The 14,241-nt window shown below is 45.5% G+C and overlaps 1 protein-coding gene across 7 annotated transcripts in view; it reads right to left on the bottom strand.

Moving 5' to 3' along the window:
• Positions 1 to 485: 485 nt before the first annotated feature.
• The window catches only part of prrc2a (proline-rich coiled-coil 2A), a 127,018-nt gene continuing 113,262 nt past the window's right edge, over positions 486 to 14,241 (bottom strand). For all 7 annotated transcript variants that reach the window (XM_080196394.1, XM_080196396.1, XM_080196399.1 and 4 more), the window contains 6 exons: positions 13,580 to 13,826; positions 10,209 to 10,319; positions 8,689 to 8,868; positions 8,483 to 8,580; positions 5,747 to 5,840; positions 486 to 1,716 (listed from right to left, as the gene is read on the bottom strand). In XM_080196394.1, coding sequence (XP_080052520.1) covers positions 1,498 to 1,716; positions 5,747 to 5,840; positions 8,483 to 8,580; positions 8,689 to 8,868; positions 10,209 to 10,319; positions 13,580 to 13,826 — 949 coding nt within the window. In that variant the 3' untranslated portion in view covers positions 486 to 1,497. The remainder of the gene's footprint in view (positions 1,717 to 5,746; positions 5,841 to 8,482; positions 8,581 to 8,688; positions 8,869 to 10,208; positions 10,320 to 13,579; positions 13,827 to 14,241) is intronic.

Here is a 14,241-nt window from a genome sequence, read left to right as displayed (position 1 = left end):
TTCTTTCAGATATTAGAAGGCTTTGCCCCTCCTTCCTTGCCCCTAGAAAGAAAAAGCTCCAAAGGCAGTGTTTATATATAACATGCGTCAGATTCTGGACAGGAACCTGGACATTCCCTCGTTAACTATTCTAATTCCCTCCGGTCAAATACAACTGATGACAGACGCTAGTTACTATTCCGGGTTGTATTATGCCACTAAGAGCAGCTCTGAACGCTGGTGCTCCGTCAACTAGATGCAAACGTGACAGCTTCAAAGCCAAGGATGTTCCTCAGCATTGACCACAGGGCAGCAAATACTTCCTCAACTTTCTTTCAGTTTACAGAATCTGGAACCAAACTACATTTCACCGGTTCAGCATCAGAAAAAGGGTTGTGGGGTGGGGAGGAAGGAAGATTCCTGTATTCTGCCAACTGATGCCAGCGCCTGCAAAAGGGAAGACTGAGGTTACCAGGACAGTGAGCGACAGTGAAGAAACACCAGTGTTTTTTTTTCCCCTTCAGCTCACCCATTTATTGTTAATCTCAAAGTTGTTTTGCTTCATTGCAGCAGCCACTTGCACGTTAGAACGAGAACACTATCAGGATTTCACCTCTCCGCCCGTCCCATCCTCACCACCTCTGAGCTCAAAGAGCGGTGGTATGTACAAGGTGGAAAGCTAAAACTGATAACGGATTCCAAACACAGATTAACGTTGGGGATGTTGTCTGTGCTTTGGTGATAATTGAGCATCCAATGCAAGAAGGAAGAGGAAACTCAACAAACCATAAAAAAAAGCCACATTCTGACTTTGAGAGACTGTGCGATGTGGAGGGATGGTATACAAGGGGAAAGGAGGAGGAGGAAAGACATGTTGCTGATCTGGAGTGTATTAATGTTGCTCAACGCTACCAAACTTGCATCTTAACAGCCACAGAGTAAAAACAGTAACGGAAATGGTCATTTGTACCCATCTACCATTATTTAAAAACATTCACGCCGTTTCTTTTTGCAACATTGACAAGACAGAAGCCAAAGCAGACCTGTCTGTGGTACTTTTTGAAATGCTTGACTTTTTAATCACGTGGCCCTTACTCTAAACACCTTGTGTTCAAACCAATTCTAGTCATTTATATGCTCTGTCCCTCAACAAAGAAAGCAGCTGCCTTATAAGGGATTGGCATTTATTAAGTGGATCTACAAGGACTTACTAGTTACCAATAAGATGAATGCTTCATTATGGTAGAGAAATCTAGACCTCTCTCTTCTTAAAAAGGACTTATTAGCCTCTTCCTTCCCCCACTTCCTTCCTCCCAGTTCAGCTTCACACTCAATCCACTTAACGCTGCTGGAGTTGGCTCTTTTTTATGCAAAACAACTCGTTTAGTCCACTGAAATCAGTAATGTTTTGTCTTTTTTTTGTTAAAAAGCCATATTCCTTTGAGACAGACAAATAAACCCCCTTTTAGAGATGTAGATTTCTTCAGTTTTGGAGAGGCTGCAGTACACAGCCGCTGGTTACAGTTTCTCATCTTGTGGCTTAATGCTTTGGGGTTTGATGGGCCCTGTCCGCACCGGCTTGGGGTTGCTGGAAGGTTTTTCGTCCTTGTGCGGCGGTGCGTTCTCGCCTTCCTGGTGCTCCTTGGCAGGGAGCGGGCCCATGTCGCTGCTGCTGCGGGGGGTCACCCGCTCAAAGAACCGCTGCGTGCTCTGCAGCACCTCTGCTCGTTGCTTTGCCTGGCAGGAGAGCAAAAAAAATAGCAATGGTCACTAACATTTCCATCTCGTTAAAGGAGCGTGAAGCAAGGAGGAAGTACTTGAGAATATTTAACAAAAGGGGAGGCAGGAAACACGTTAAAGTCAATTATTATAGTTTCTGACTGGTGCATGGTGCACTGTGGGACAGGGGAGAAGTTAAGCAGCAACTCGTCATACCCACTTTAAGAGATACAAGATCCCAGACAGTGAGTGCCTGAAGGATATTGGCAATCATGCAGGATTCCAGGGAAGTGAGCCTGCACTTCATTAAAAACAAAACACAAGAATTCCTATAGTGCAGAAGGAGGCTATTCAGCCCATCGAGCCTGCACCAACCATAAGCCTAACCAGGCCCTATCCTCAAAACCCCATGCATTTACCCTAGTGAGTCCCCCTGACACCCAAGGGGCAATTTAGCATGGCCAATCCATCTAACCCACCCATCTTTGGAGTATGGGAAGAAACCGGAGTACCTGAAGAAAACCCACGCAGACACAGGGATAATGTGCAACCTCCACACAGACAGTGACCCGAGGCAAGGGACTGAACCTGGGTCCCTGGTACTGAGGCAGTAGTGCTAACCACTGTGCCACCTTGTCATCCTTCCAATAAGACTATCTCAGTCTAAACTAAACCATCTAGTTTCATACACATTACAAATAAAACCAGAAAAAGGGACAGAAATAACATTTCAATACTGAAAATTATACATAAGATTTAAAATTGAAAAACAAACTTGAAATGGAGCCATGATGGGAGATCCCTTTTGAAGAGTGGTTTGGGGATTATCGACCCATGCTTCTAGTTTTGAATAACTTGGACATGGTCGTAAATGTTTGTAAATAAGTAACTAAGACCTCATGACTAGAAACATTACTCACTTTCCCCAGACTGTACTGCGACTAGTTATGCTCATCTCATTATCACTGTCTAATTAACACAAATCCATTATTCTGCATCGCCCAAGAATCTCAAAAAAATTAAAATTACTTTTTAAAAACTAGTTACATTCCCACGACCTCTTCCCAAAGTCAAATATTACAAGGTGGCCTGTGTGCTCTTACAAGCGCTCCCGATTTGGTCTTTAGTATTTCTGTCTGAGGCTGATGGTCTACACTCAGTTCCTGAACTGGACCGTCACTTCTTACGGTGTCTGATAAGAGTCTGACTTGTCACTCCAACCTGGTAGTATTCAAATGATCCATTCCTTGCGGCTTTGAGCAGTATCAAAGTCTTTCTCTAAACAGCCCCAAGTGGTGCATGAACGACATATGAACGTGACAGAGTTTTTGGAGAACACCTTCCCTCACTGCTTCTGGAATCAGTGTTATTGAAGACGAGAAAGTCGCCGGCACGATGGTAGTGATTCACACTACTGCCTCAGCACCAGGGACCTGGATTCGATTCTTGGCTTGGGTCACAGTTTGTGTGGACTTTGTGTATTCTCTCAGTGTGTGGGGGTTTTCTCCGGGAGCTCCTGTTTCCTCCCGCAGGCCAAAGATGTGCTAGTTCGATTGATTGGCCTGCTAAGTTGCCACTTACTGTCCCAGGATATGTAGGTGAGAGAGATTAGTGGGGTAAAGGTGTGGGGTTGTGGGGATAGGGCCTGGGGTGGGATTATCGTCTGTGCAGACTTGATGGGCTGAATGGCCTCTTTCTGCACTGTATGGTATCTTGGGATTTCTATGAATGCTTGTCAGAGGTTTCCACTGCTCACGGTATGACCCAACACCCAATTGCTACGCAGTACAGTCTGACCCAAAACACTTTCTACAAAGAACAGCACAGGAACAGGACCTTAGGCTCACCGAGCCTGCACTGATCATGTTGTTCTATCTAGACCAGTCGCCCTCTATATCCTGCCTGTCCATGTGCCTATCCAGGTAAGTACTTTCTGCATCCTTCCACTGGGCTTCCTGAAATTCAGAGCTTGTTTTGAGGCTGGTAGACATTTGTTGTTGTGAAAGAAGGTGTTTCGACCACAGGTGACTGCTAAGTCTTGCCTTGAAACCTGCTGAATTGGAGCTCTTGGGGGAGGTCTGCTGTTTGTTTGTTCTGGGGGTGTTTAGTTTCTCTGAATCTTTCGCAATGCCCTGAGGTCCACTCAGCTTCCTTTGATCTGTGAGTATGTCCCCTTTGCTGGATGTTGGTGCACTGGCGACAGGTTTAAGCTTTTGCCTGGGAATTGCCCAGGTAGCTGGCCCAGAGATCAGCAGCTTCCTTCAATTCCTGGTTTACCGCTGCAACAGTTACTTCAACTTACTGCACAAAATCGATTCTTGGCCACTTGTTTCCCTGCTGAGCAGAGAAGTTTGCTGGTTCTGCAAGAATTTCACAAATTTCTGTGTCCAAGGCTTGTGGTGCACAGGCCCTTTACTTTGGAAGTGGGGCCTCTTGGTTCATGTAGTTTTATTTTGGATTGCTGAATTTGAAGTCACGCCAATTTGTCCAGTAGGACTACGAATCCAGCCCCTGCCCAGTTTAAAAACTTTGTTCCAAATTCTTTGCTTTCTAGTTTTACAGATCTTATCAGAATCTTTTATTTCTCCTCAGAAATCTTAAGGTTCAACTGTTTTTTTTCCCGAATTCCTGTATTTGAAACTGCTGGAAGCTTGTCCTATTTTCTCTTTAAAAGGAAGTTTGCCACCTGCAGAACTAGTCCTGCCTTGCCACAGGAAAGCAATTGGCTCCCCCTGCTGGACATTCTTCATGGCGGGTTTTGTCACTGACATCAGGAGCATTTTAAAATGGATAAAACGAGTTGTCTCACTCCTCCAGCATTTTTGGCAGGTTTTTTTTGGTGGGCAGGGCTCCTGATCTTGGGCATACATGACAGACTGAACCCTCCAGAGCTTCAGAATCTCTTCAAAGTGCACTCAGACTCTGCCTTGTGTACAGCACAGCCTTTTCAAAAGCTGAAACATCCAAGTTTCTCAGAAGTCTGATGGCATCTCATTATGTGGGTATGCCGGCATTGCACTGGGGTAAACACAGTAAAAAGTCTGACAACACCAGGTTTAAGTCCAACCGATTTATTTGATAGTAAACTCACTAGCTTTCGAGGTTTCCCTCTTCTTCAGGTGCATCTCATCGAGCATGCTGAATACTGTATAGTGATGGGTTAACTCTTGTTTGAAGCCTCTGTAGCCACAATCATCTATATTGGTCAGTAATAAATAAATTGATGGATTCACTTGCCTCTAGCTTCCTGAATGAATCTCAGAATCCCTTCAATGCAGGGGGAGGTAATTCGGCCCTTCGAGTCTGTATCGGCAACAATCCCACTCAGGCCCTATTCCTGTAACCCCATGTATTAACTTCCCAATTCCCCCTGACACTACAGGCCAATTTAGCATGGCCAATCAACCTAACCTGCACATCTTTGGACCGTGGGGGGAAACTCATGCAGACTGGGGGAGAACATGCAAACTCCACACAGGTAGTGACCTGAGGCCAGAATCAAACCTGGGTCCCTGGCGCTGAGAAGCAGCAGTGTTTAACACTGTGCCACCCAAGAGCTCGTTAGTTTGCCAGAGGGAGCTCTGATCACCAGGAAAGGGCAGGCTCAGAGACAGACTCTCCAAAATGCTCATAACTGGCGTGTGAAGTGATGCCACGTGGCTCGTGCCACAGTAAGTCATGATTGCAGCTTCAACCTGGAGAAAGATGGTATCTGAAAGCAAAGCAAACATTGACCTGGCTTTGCTCCCAGGCACTCTGGCTGCAACATTACAAAAAATAAACTCAGGAAAAAGCATCTCCAAAACTTACCGCGACTCTGAGCATATGAACAAATTCAGGCTATGAGCAAGGAATTTTGCCTGCAAACCTTAAGATGGGAAGACTCTAAGAGTGCAAGATGTCACAAGGCTTTGGAGATTATTGTAACCTACGTGCCAGACAGGAATCCCACAGGTTTTATGCTGCAGATATAACATCAGGCAGGAGTACAAGCGTGCAAACTGCGTGCTATAATCTGGGCAGGAGCATGCATTAAATAGATCCTTACCTGCTGCGACACATTCCCTCGGAAACAAGGCAAGGGACTGATGCCACATTGGGCTGGTCCAGGAGACTTTCCCCTGGGACTTGTCGATCCAGGCCTGGAAAATTGAAGAAAGACAAAGCTTACCTAATGTGTTTCCACTGACATCATATAAACACAGCAGCCTGCATCTCCTTGCTTGATTTTCCTGTATTCATCACACTCTGGTGATCTAACAGCTCCAGTGGTGCAAAAGGGAAGAGGGGGAGGTGATGGCCTAGCGGTATTATCACTAGGCCATTAATCCAGAAACTCAGCTAGTGTTCCAGGGAGCGGTTCAAATCCTGCTACGGCAAATGTTGGAATTTGAATTCATAAAAAAATTTCTGGAATTAAGAATCTACTGATGACCATGAAACCATCATCGATTGCCAGGAAAACCCATCTGGTTCATTAATGTCCTTTAGGGAAGGAAATCTACCATGCTTACCTGGTCTGGCCTACTTGTGACTCCAGAGGCAAAGCAATGTGGTTGACTCTTGATTGCCCTTCAAGTGCAACAAATGCTGGCCAGCCAGTGACACCCATGTCCCATGAATGAATAAAGAAAAGCTGCCCCATAAAGTTTAGCTCTACTGCCACGAAGCAATGGAGAAGATTCAATAGTCAAAATGCTTTTACTGGGAACCGTGACTCTGAAATCAGTCTGAATGTGGGTCAAAGATGACTTGGCGAGAAAGCAGTTTGATATGGAAGCTGAATTTGAGCCAACTCGCCTCGCTTCTCTTTACATTAAAAATGTGAGGGCAGCAGGTTACGGACGTTGGTCCTTTAGAGGATCAGAAAGGGGACCTAGTGGTAGGGGATGGGGATATGGCTAAGGTCTTGAATAACTTTTTTGTTTCTGTCTTCACGGAGGAGGACGTGAATAATTTGCCGGGTGTTAAAGGTGGTAGGACTGGAGGGTCTTAATGACATTACTGTTACTAGAGAGGTGGTGCTCGACAGACTGGAGGGGCTGATTGTGGACAAGTCCCCAGGACCGGATGGAATGCATCCGAGGGTTCTGAAAGAAATGGCGGAGGTGATAGTGGATGCCTTGGTGGTTATTTTCCAGACGTCGCTGGATTCCGGGGAAGTGCCGGAAGATTGGAAAACGGCTAATGTTACGCCGTTGTTTAAGAAGGGTGCCAGGCAAAAGGCGGGGAATTATAGGTCGGTTAGTTTAACATCTGTGGTAGGTAAAATGTTAGAATCCGTCATTAAGGAGGAAATTGCGAGGCATCTTGAAGGGAATTGCTTGATAGGGCAGACGCAAAACGGTTTCATTAAAGGGAAGTCGTGTCTGACAAATTTACTGGAGTTCTATGAGGATGTGTCTAGGGCAGTGGATAGAGAGCCGGTGGATGTGGTCTTTCTGGATTTTCAGAAGGCGTTTGACAAGGTACCTCACAAGAGGTTATTGCAGAAGGTCAGGGGACATGGAGTTGGGGGTAGGGTGTTAGCGTGGATAGAGGATTGGTTGTCAAATAGGAGACAGAGAGTGGGGGTCAATGGGTGCTATTCGGATTGGCGGTTGGTGACTAGTGGGGTGCTCCAGGGGTCGGTGCTGGGGCCTCAGCTATTTACCATTTATATAGACGATCTGGAGGAGGGAACCGAGTGTAGGGTGTCGAAATTTGCTGATGACACCAAGATTGGGGGAAAGGCAAATTGTGCGGAGGGTGTGGAGAGTCTGCAGAAGGATCTAGATAGGCTGGGCGAATGGGCCAGGAAATGGCAAATGGAATTTAATGTTGGCAAGTGCAAGGTGGTCCACTTTGGTAGGAAGAATGGTAGGAAGGACTATTACCTACGTGGCAAAAAACTGCAGCAGGCGATGGTGCAGAGGGACCTCGGGGTCCTTGTGCATGAGTCGCAAAAACCCAGCTTGCAGGTGCAGCAGGTGGTCAGGAAGGCGAATGGGATGCTGGCCTTCATAGCGAGGGGGATTGAATATAAAAGTAGGGAGGTCTTGCTGCAGCTGTATAGGGCATTGGTGAGGCCGCAGCTGGAGTACTGTGTGCAGTTTTGGGCGCCGCACCTGCGCAAGGATATTTTGGCCTTGGAGGGAGCGCAGAGGAGGTTTACTAGGCTGATACCGGAGTTGAGGGGGTTAAGCTATGAGGAGAGGCTGAATAAACTAGGCTTGTACTCGTTAGAGTTTAGAAAAATGAGGGGAGATCTCATTGAGACGTATAAGATGATGAATGGGATGGATAGGATAGAGGTGGAGAGACTCTTCCCGCTCAAAAAAGACAGTAGGACTAGGGGGCACAGCCTCAAGATAAAGGGGAGGCGGTTTAGAACGGAGTTGAGGAGGAACTTCTTCACTCAAAGGGTGGTGAATCTCTGGAATTCTCTGCCCGTTGAAGTGGTGGAGGCTGCCTCGCTAAATATTTTTAAGAAACGGGTTGATGGGTTCTTGATAAGAGAGGGGATTAAGGGTTATGGGGAGAGGGCAGGAAAGTGGAACTGAGCCACGACAGATCAGCCATGATCTTATTGAATGGCGGGGCAGGCTCGAAGGCCTACTCCTGCTCCTATTTCTTATGTTCTTATGACTGAAAACTCAAGAGACTGCTTCTTTAAAAAACAAAGATAAACTTCCTTCCCCTTTTGCCTGAGAGCGCTTTCATCAAGAGATGGTCGTGAGGCTTTCCAGTGCCCCATACCTGTACCATCGTCGAAACCTATGGGAGGTCACTCCCAACTTCTCACCTGAACATTGCAGGTGATGGAACAGGATAGGCGAGTGTCCCAGGAGACGGATTCATTTTCCTTTCCAAATGAAATGTCTTCGGATCCACTGGGTTAACCTGTGTTCAAAGCAGAGTTTTGTTTGATATACATATGATAACAGGACTGCAGACACAACTTGAAAGCTGAAGCACTTAAACGAAAGTTGAAAAGATTTGACTCTTTACCTCTCTTCCGAGAGTGGGTGCCGCAGTGTGAAAATTAGAGTGAAGAACTCTTCGTGGGGGCCCTGGCGGGACGGTTTGTGCCTGCGTATGATGTAGAGACTGTGGAAGTTGAACCAGGGGCTGCTGCATGGACCCAAAGCCGGGGACAGATAACTGGGAGCCCAACATCGGGACCAACATCTATCAAAAAAAGCATTCTAAAATGAGCACAGGAATGAAGGCTAGAGCCTCAAATTAAACACAAAAAGAAAATATTAAAGAGTTGTGTCAAGATATAGGATCCCATTTTAAAGCCTCAAAAGATTCTGGTTGGGTATCAGCCTTAGCATTGTCTGAAAACAGACAAACAGCAAACCTCAGCATACGCACCTTTGCATCAAATACGAGGGTTACATTCACACGTCTGCAATTCACACAAAGTCTGTTGCAAGGTCAGAATCTGGGCTATGTTTCATGTGTAATGGGATCGTGCTGCACATTGTTGGGATGGCAGTCCTTTACATCAGTTGTTTAGGGTGGCAGATCCCATGGCATTGTTCAAAAGGGGAGGGCACAGCGTTGTCCAACTGTCCTGGCTAACATCAGCTATGGCTCAATGGACAGCTCCCCACCTTAGGAGTCCAGAACTCAAGGTCCAATCCAGGGTTTGAGCACAACAATGTTGGAGATATCTTTAAACTGAGGCTCCTTCTCCCCCCTCACATGGATACAAAGACTCCCAAGGCACTAATTCAGAGAAGAACAGTACTGTTGTGCGTCCTGGTTAATACGTATCCCTCAGTTAGCATCATACAAAACAGATTCATTGATCATTATTATTGTGCTGCTACAAGTTCACAGAATCCCTGCAATGCAGAAGGAGGCCATTCAGCCCACTGAGTCTGCACTAACCACAGTCCCACCCAAGTCCCATCCCCATAAACCCACATATTTACCTAATTCCCCAATACTAGAATCAATTTAGCATGACCAATTGACCTTTCCAAGGCATCTTCGGACTGCGGGAGAACGTGCAGACTCTGCTCAGTGACCCAAGGCTGGAATTTAACCCGGGTCTCTTGCACAGTGCCAAGTTGGCTGAGTTTTGCACAAATTGTTGATGCATTTCCCACAACGCTTGATGGCTACATTTCAGAAAGTATTTAATTAGCTGTAGAACGCTCTGGGGTATCCTAAAGTTGTGAGAAGTGCAATATAAGTCCAAGTCTTTCAATGAGCTTTCCTCAACTAACTAAAAGCAAACAGGGTGAAGTGCTCATTCCACTCCATGCTGCTTTGGGACGGTCCTGTAGAGGTACTGCTACACCTGCTTCAGTCAACTTCACGAACTTATCACATCATGATAAAGATGCTACTTTTCACATCTTCTCAGATCATTTTGAAATGCAATAACTGAGGGCTTTAAAATTTCATAATTGCTTTGATTTTTCAAACAATACTGACTGGTTTCGCAACCACTCCCCCCCCCACCTCTACCCTCACCAGAAACTTGTATCAAAAAACTCACTGTGGAGGATTACCTGGTGGAGGGGGCCACTGGACATTGGTGCTGCAGCAAAGTAGTTGCTCTGATTGTGCTGTTGCAGTGGAGAGGAATAGAAGTCCGATGGCTGGGCCATGCTTTGTCTCATCTGTTGAAAGGTAATCCACATTAGCATTCAGAGAGTTATCCGAGTACATCCTAGTAATTCTTAGATAACGTTACACACTGTGATAAATACATACAGTCTGAACACATGGGGTGGGGGAAGAAGAAGAAGAGATGGCGTAATGATATCATCATTAGACTATTAATCCAGAAACACAGCCACTGGGGAGCTGGATTCAAACCCTGCCACAGCAGACGGTGGAATTTGAATCCAATAAAAAAAATCTGGAATTAAGAACCTACTGATGACTGTGAAACCATTGTTAATTGTCAGAAAAAAACTCATCTGGTTCACTCGTCCTTTAGGGATGGAAATTTGCTGGCCTTGCCTGATCTGGCCTACATGCGACTCGAGAGCCACAGCAATGTGGTTGACTCAACTGCCCTCCAGGGACAACTAGGGATGGGCAATAAATGCTGGTCAGCCAGCAATGCCCATGTCCCATGATTGGTTTGAAAAAACACTGCAGCTGTGCCTTGAGGACAATATTATCCTCTCCAACAAAGACTGAGCTGTACTTTAAGCTGCTTTGGGACAGTCGACAAGAACTTCCCAATGGGAAAATGTGTATCCTACTGGGGTGCAGTGAAATGTACAGGCGAGGAAAGATTCTATCCCTTTTCTCTGCTGCGTTAGAATATTGCAGCACTGGACCTCACTCAGTGCCTAAGGCTAGGGAGCAGATTGATCCAGTTCGCCATCCAGCGATCTCATACTTGCCATCCTGTCTTGCACATTAACAGAGCACTGAAGAGCCAAGGGATTTTTGATGCAGTTCAGGAATTAAGAACTGTAATCTTGTCTCATGCTGGTTTTAGAACCTGCATTAAATGTTATGGTCTATTGAGTTTAATTATCCTTATATAAACCAGGATAGCAAGGGCAGAGAGGGGAAGCAGCTCTGGAGGGAGGGAGTTCAGAAGAATTTGAGATGGGCCTGTTTCTTGTTCAACAATAAATGAGGCACTTGCTGGATCTTGTTCAGGGAAGGAAGTAGGTTAAGTGGATCAGATATCAGTAGGAGAACATTTAGAGGACAGTGATCATAGTGTCAGAGGGTTGAAGTTGGCTATAGAAAAGAACAAGGAGCAATCTACAATAAAAATACCCAATTGGATTTCAGAGTTAAAAACACATCTGGAATCCAAATATATGGGCAAAGGGCTGGTACAGTCAAGAGATACTCCCACAGAAATGAAAAATAGCACAAGTATAGAGCTTCTGGATGGCAAAAGAGAAATGTAGAGTGCATGATGATGCAAAAATCTCTGAAGATTTATACAGACTTGAAACATTAACACTCTTCACAGATGCTGCCAGACCTGAATTTTTCCAACATTTTCTGTTTTATTTCATGGATACAAAGTTGGCTGGATGACAGGAAAGCTAGCTTGCCTGAACAGAAGAACCTCCTCTTAATGAATGAGAAAGCACTGTGTGAGAGACCTGTGTACCATTAGCCAAGGGTGTCAGAGGCACAAAGAGGTTTACAGCATGGACACAGACCTTCTGGCCCAACTTGTCCATGCCACCTTTTTTTAAGCTGTCCTAATTGCCCACATTTGGCCCATATCCCTCTACACCCATTTTACCCACGTAACTGTCTAAATGCTTTTTAAAAAGACAAAATCATACCTGCACGCAAACCACGTACATGAATCAGTGTTAAATCTGGACAGAGCAAAACAAAGACGAGATCTGGCATTTCCAGCTTGACACATCATCAAAATGAAAGACAACATGAAGCCACTGACTCTGATGTACATTTACATTAAGTGCATAATTCTGTAAAGCGGCATATGTTTAATGGGAGGTTAAAAGATTGACTACATGGCACCAGTACAAGTTTGGTAGCGAAATGAGCCCTTATTCAAAAGCTTTTGAATCAAGTCAACACGACAGTTTACACATGACTCACTTAGTGGATCAGAATGCAACCACACAAAATATTTCTACCAATCTTCCCAACACAGACCTTCCTTGTGGGCCGCTTCCGTCTTCACCATCTTATTCAAGTGATTAACAGGAAATTTAGAATGTGCTCACCCACCTTCTACTTATGCACATTTCAGGGAGAGAGAGTGCTACTGTTAAATAATTAGAAGTGGTAACCTGATTGAATCCCCTTCGCCTCCCCACTATCTCAAAGTCATCAGGGTTACTCACCACCCATCTATGATTATCCTCTTTAAAAATCACTCAGTACAAGCCCAACAATGAAATCTCGAACATTCTTGACTTGTATAGGAGCTTAGTTCCAGGCTAGGGGGCTAATTTTAAATTCAGAAAAGTGAAAAAAAAAGGGCTACTTTGATCTAAAGATTTTGTTTCGACAAATGACACTAGATGGGGTGAAGAATGGAAGGAGGTGCCACATGTGACAAATGGCTGAGACGGGAATTGCTGACCTCTCCTTTCCCAGGTCAGTGGGATAAAGAATGGCTAAAGGACTTATCATAGCTTACCGAGTCCAAGGTTGCTGGAAAGCAGCAGCCATCTATGTGGGAATGTACTCTGTGCTGTTACTACCCATCCACGGGCAGCATGGTGGCAGTGGTTAGCACTGCTACCTCACAGCACCAGGTACCCAGGTTCGATTTCAGGCTTGGGTCACTGTTTGTGCAGAGTCTGCATATTCTCCTAGTATCTGTGTGCATTTCCTCCAGGTGCTCCAATTTCCTCCCACAGTCTGAAAGACGTGCTAGTTATGGCCATGCTAAATTCTCCCTCAGTGTACTTAAGTGTGGTGACTAGGGAATTTCACAGTAACTTCATTGCAGTGTTAATGTAAGCCTAATTGTGACACTAATAATCAAACTTAAACTTGCGCCTTCAGCAACTACCAGGCTCAGATTTAAGACAACTGTCCCGTTTAGTGTGGTTTGTCTCTCTTTGCTCCCATAAAGTGCAAATTTCCAGCCATACATCCGTAGTTTGTTTGTTCTCAAGATGAGGGGAGGAGCTGGTTTAATCCAGTCAAACAGTTCATCACGGCGATAGCAGGGAAAAGATGTCTGTAAGTACGGAGGGGGAGGCACCAGTGGAATTGCTGAGTGACCAAGAGGGAATTTGAGAAGAAACAGGTTCAGGAGGCCAGCGGACATGCTTCAGAAGCAAGAAAGGATTAAGAAATTGTGCGAGAAGGTTGGGACTGGAACTTGGTCTACGTGTTATTTGTAACTATTCCTGAGATACTGACAGCGAGCGTCCCTCTAACAGATGAGACAGTCCAGACCACTTACCTGTATCAGCTGAGAGTCGATGAGCTGGGAGTTGCCCAGCTGAGTATTGTAGATGACGGACATTGGGGGAGTGCAAGCTGCGTGCTGGTAGGGCAATCCCGGCTGAGCCTTCGCTACCTCTGCGGCCTGCATTGCAGAGAAGCCGACGTACTGGCCTTTCACTGGAGCCCCAGATATGAGTGTAGAGCCTTGCACCATGGCTGCAGAAGGAGGGGACAGCCCAGGCTGGAGATACAACTGTTGAGACCTGTCAAAGACGACAGTCACTAGCATGCAAACAGCAGGAACGTAATCATGCAGAACTCACAAATCATTTGTAACCTGCATTTTCTAAAACGGTCAACCCCACCTTTCACCCATGTGTCACTGCAATTACAAACAGCCAAGTTCAAAGGGTCAGGATAGCGACCTATGCTATGTGGCTCAAGAACCATAATTGTTTTCCCCAACATCTCAGCAGTGTGCCTAAAAAGGAGACAGCAGCTCTAAAAGGAGACTGGTATAATTGAACTGGGGATAAAACTACAATGTAAGTGGTAATGAGCTCTGGTGAAGGTTTACACAATGGCAGAGTTAACAGGGCCGATGCGCTTACACTTTTGGTCTATTTATTGCAAATGTTAATATCAGTCACACATTTAAATGATGATTTGAAAAGGAGC

Source organism: Carcharhinus amblyrhynchos, chromosome 9 (assembly GCF_965287045.1).
Source record: "Carcharhinus amblyrhynchos chromosome 9, sCarAmb.v2.hapA, whole genome shotgun sequence".
Taxonomy (NCBI): Eukaryota; Metazoa; Chordata; class Chondrichthyes; order Carcharhiniformes; family Carcharhinidae; genus Carcharhinus; species Carcharhinus amblyrhynchos.
The sequence above is the reverse complement of the archived record's forward strand: the minus strand, read 5'-3'. Positions and strand labels throughout refer to the sequence as shown.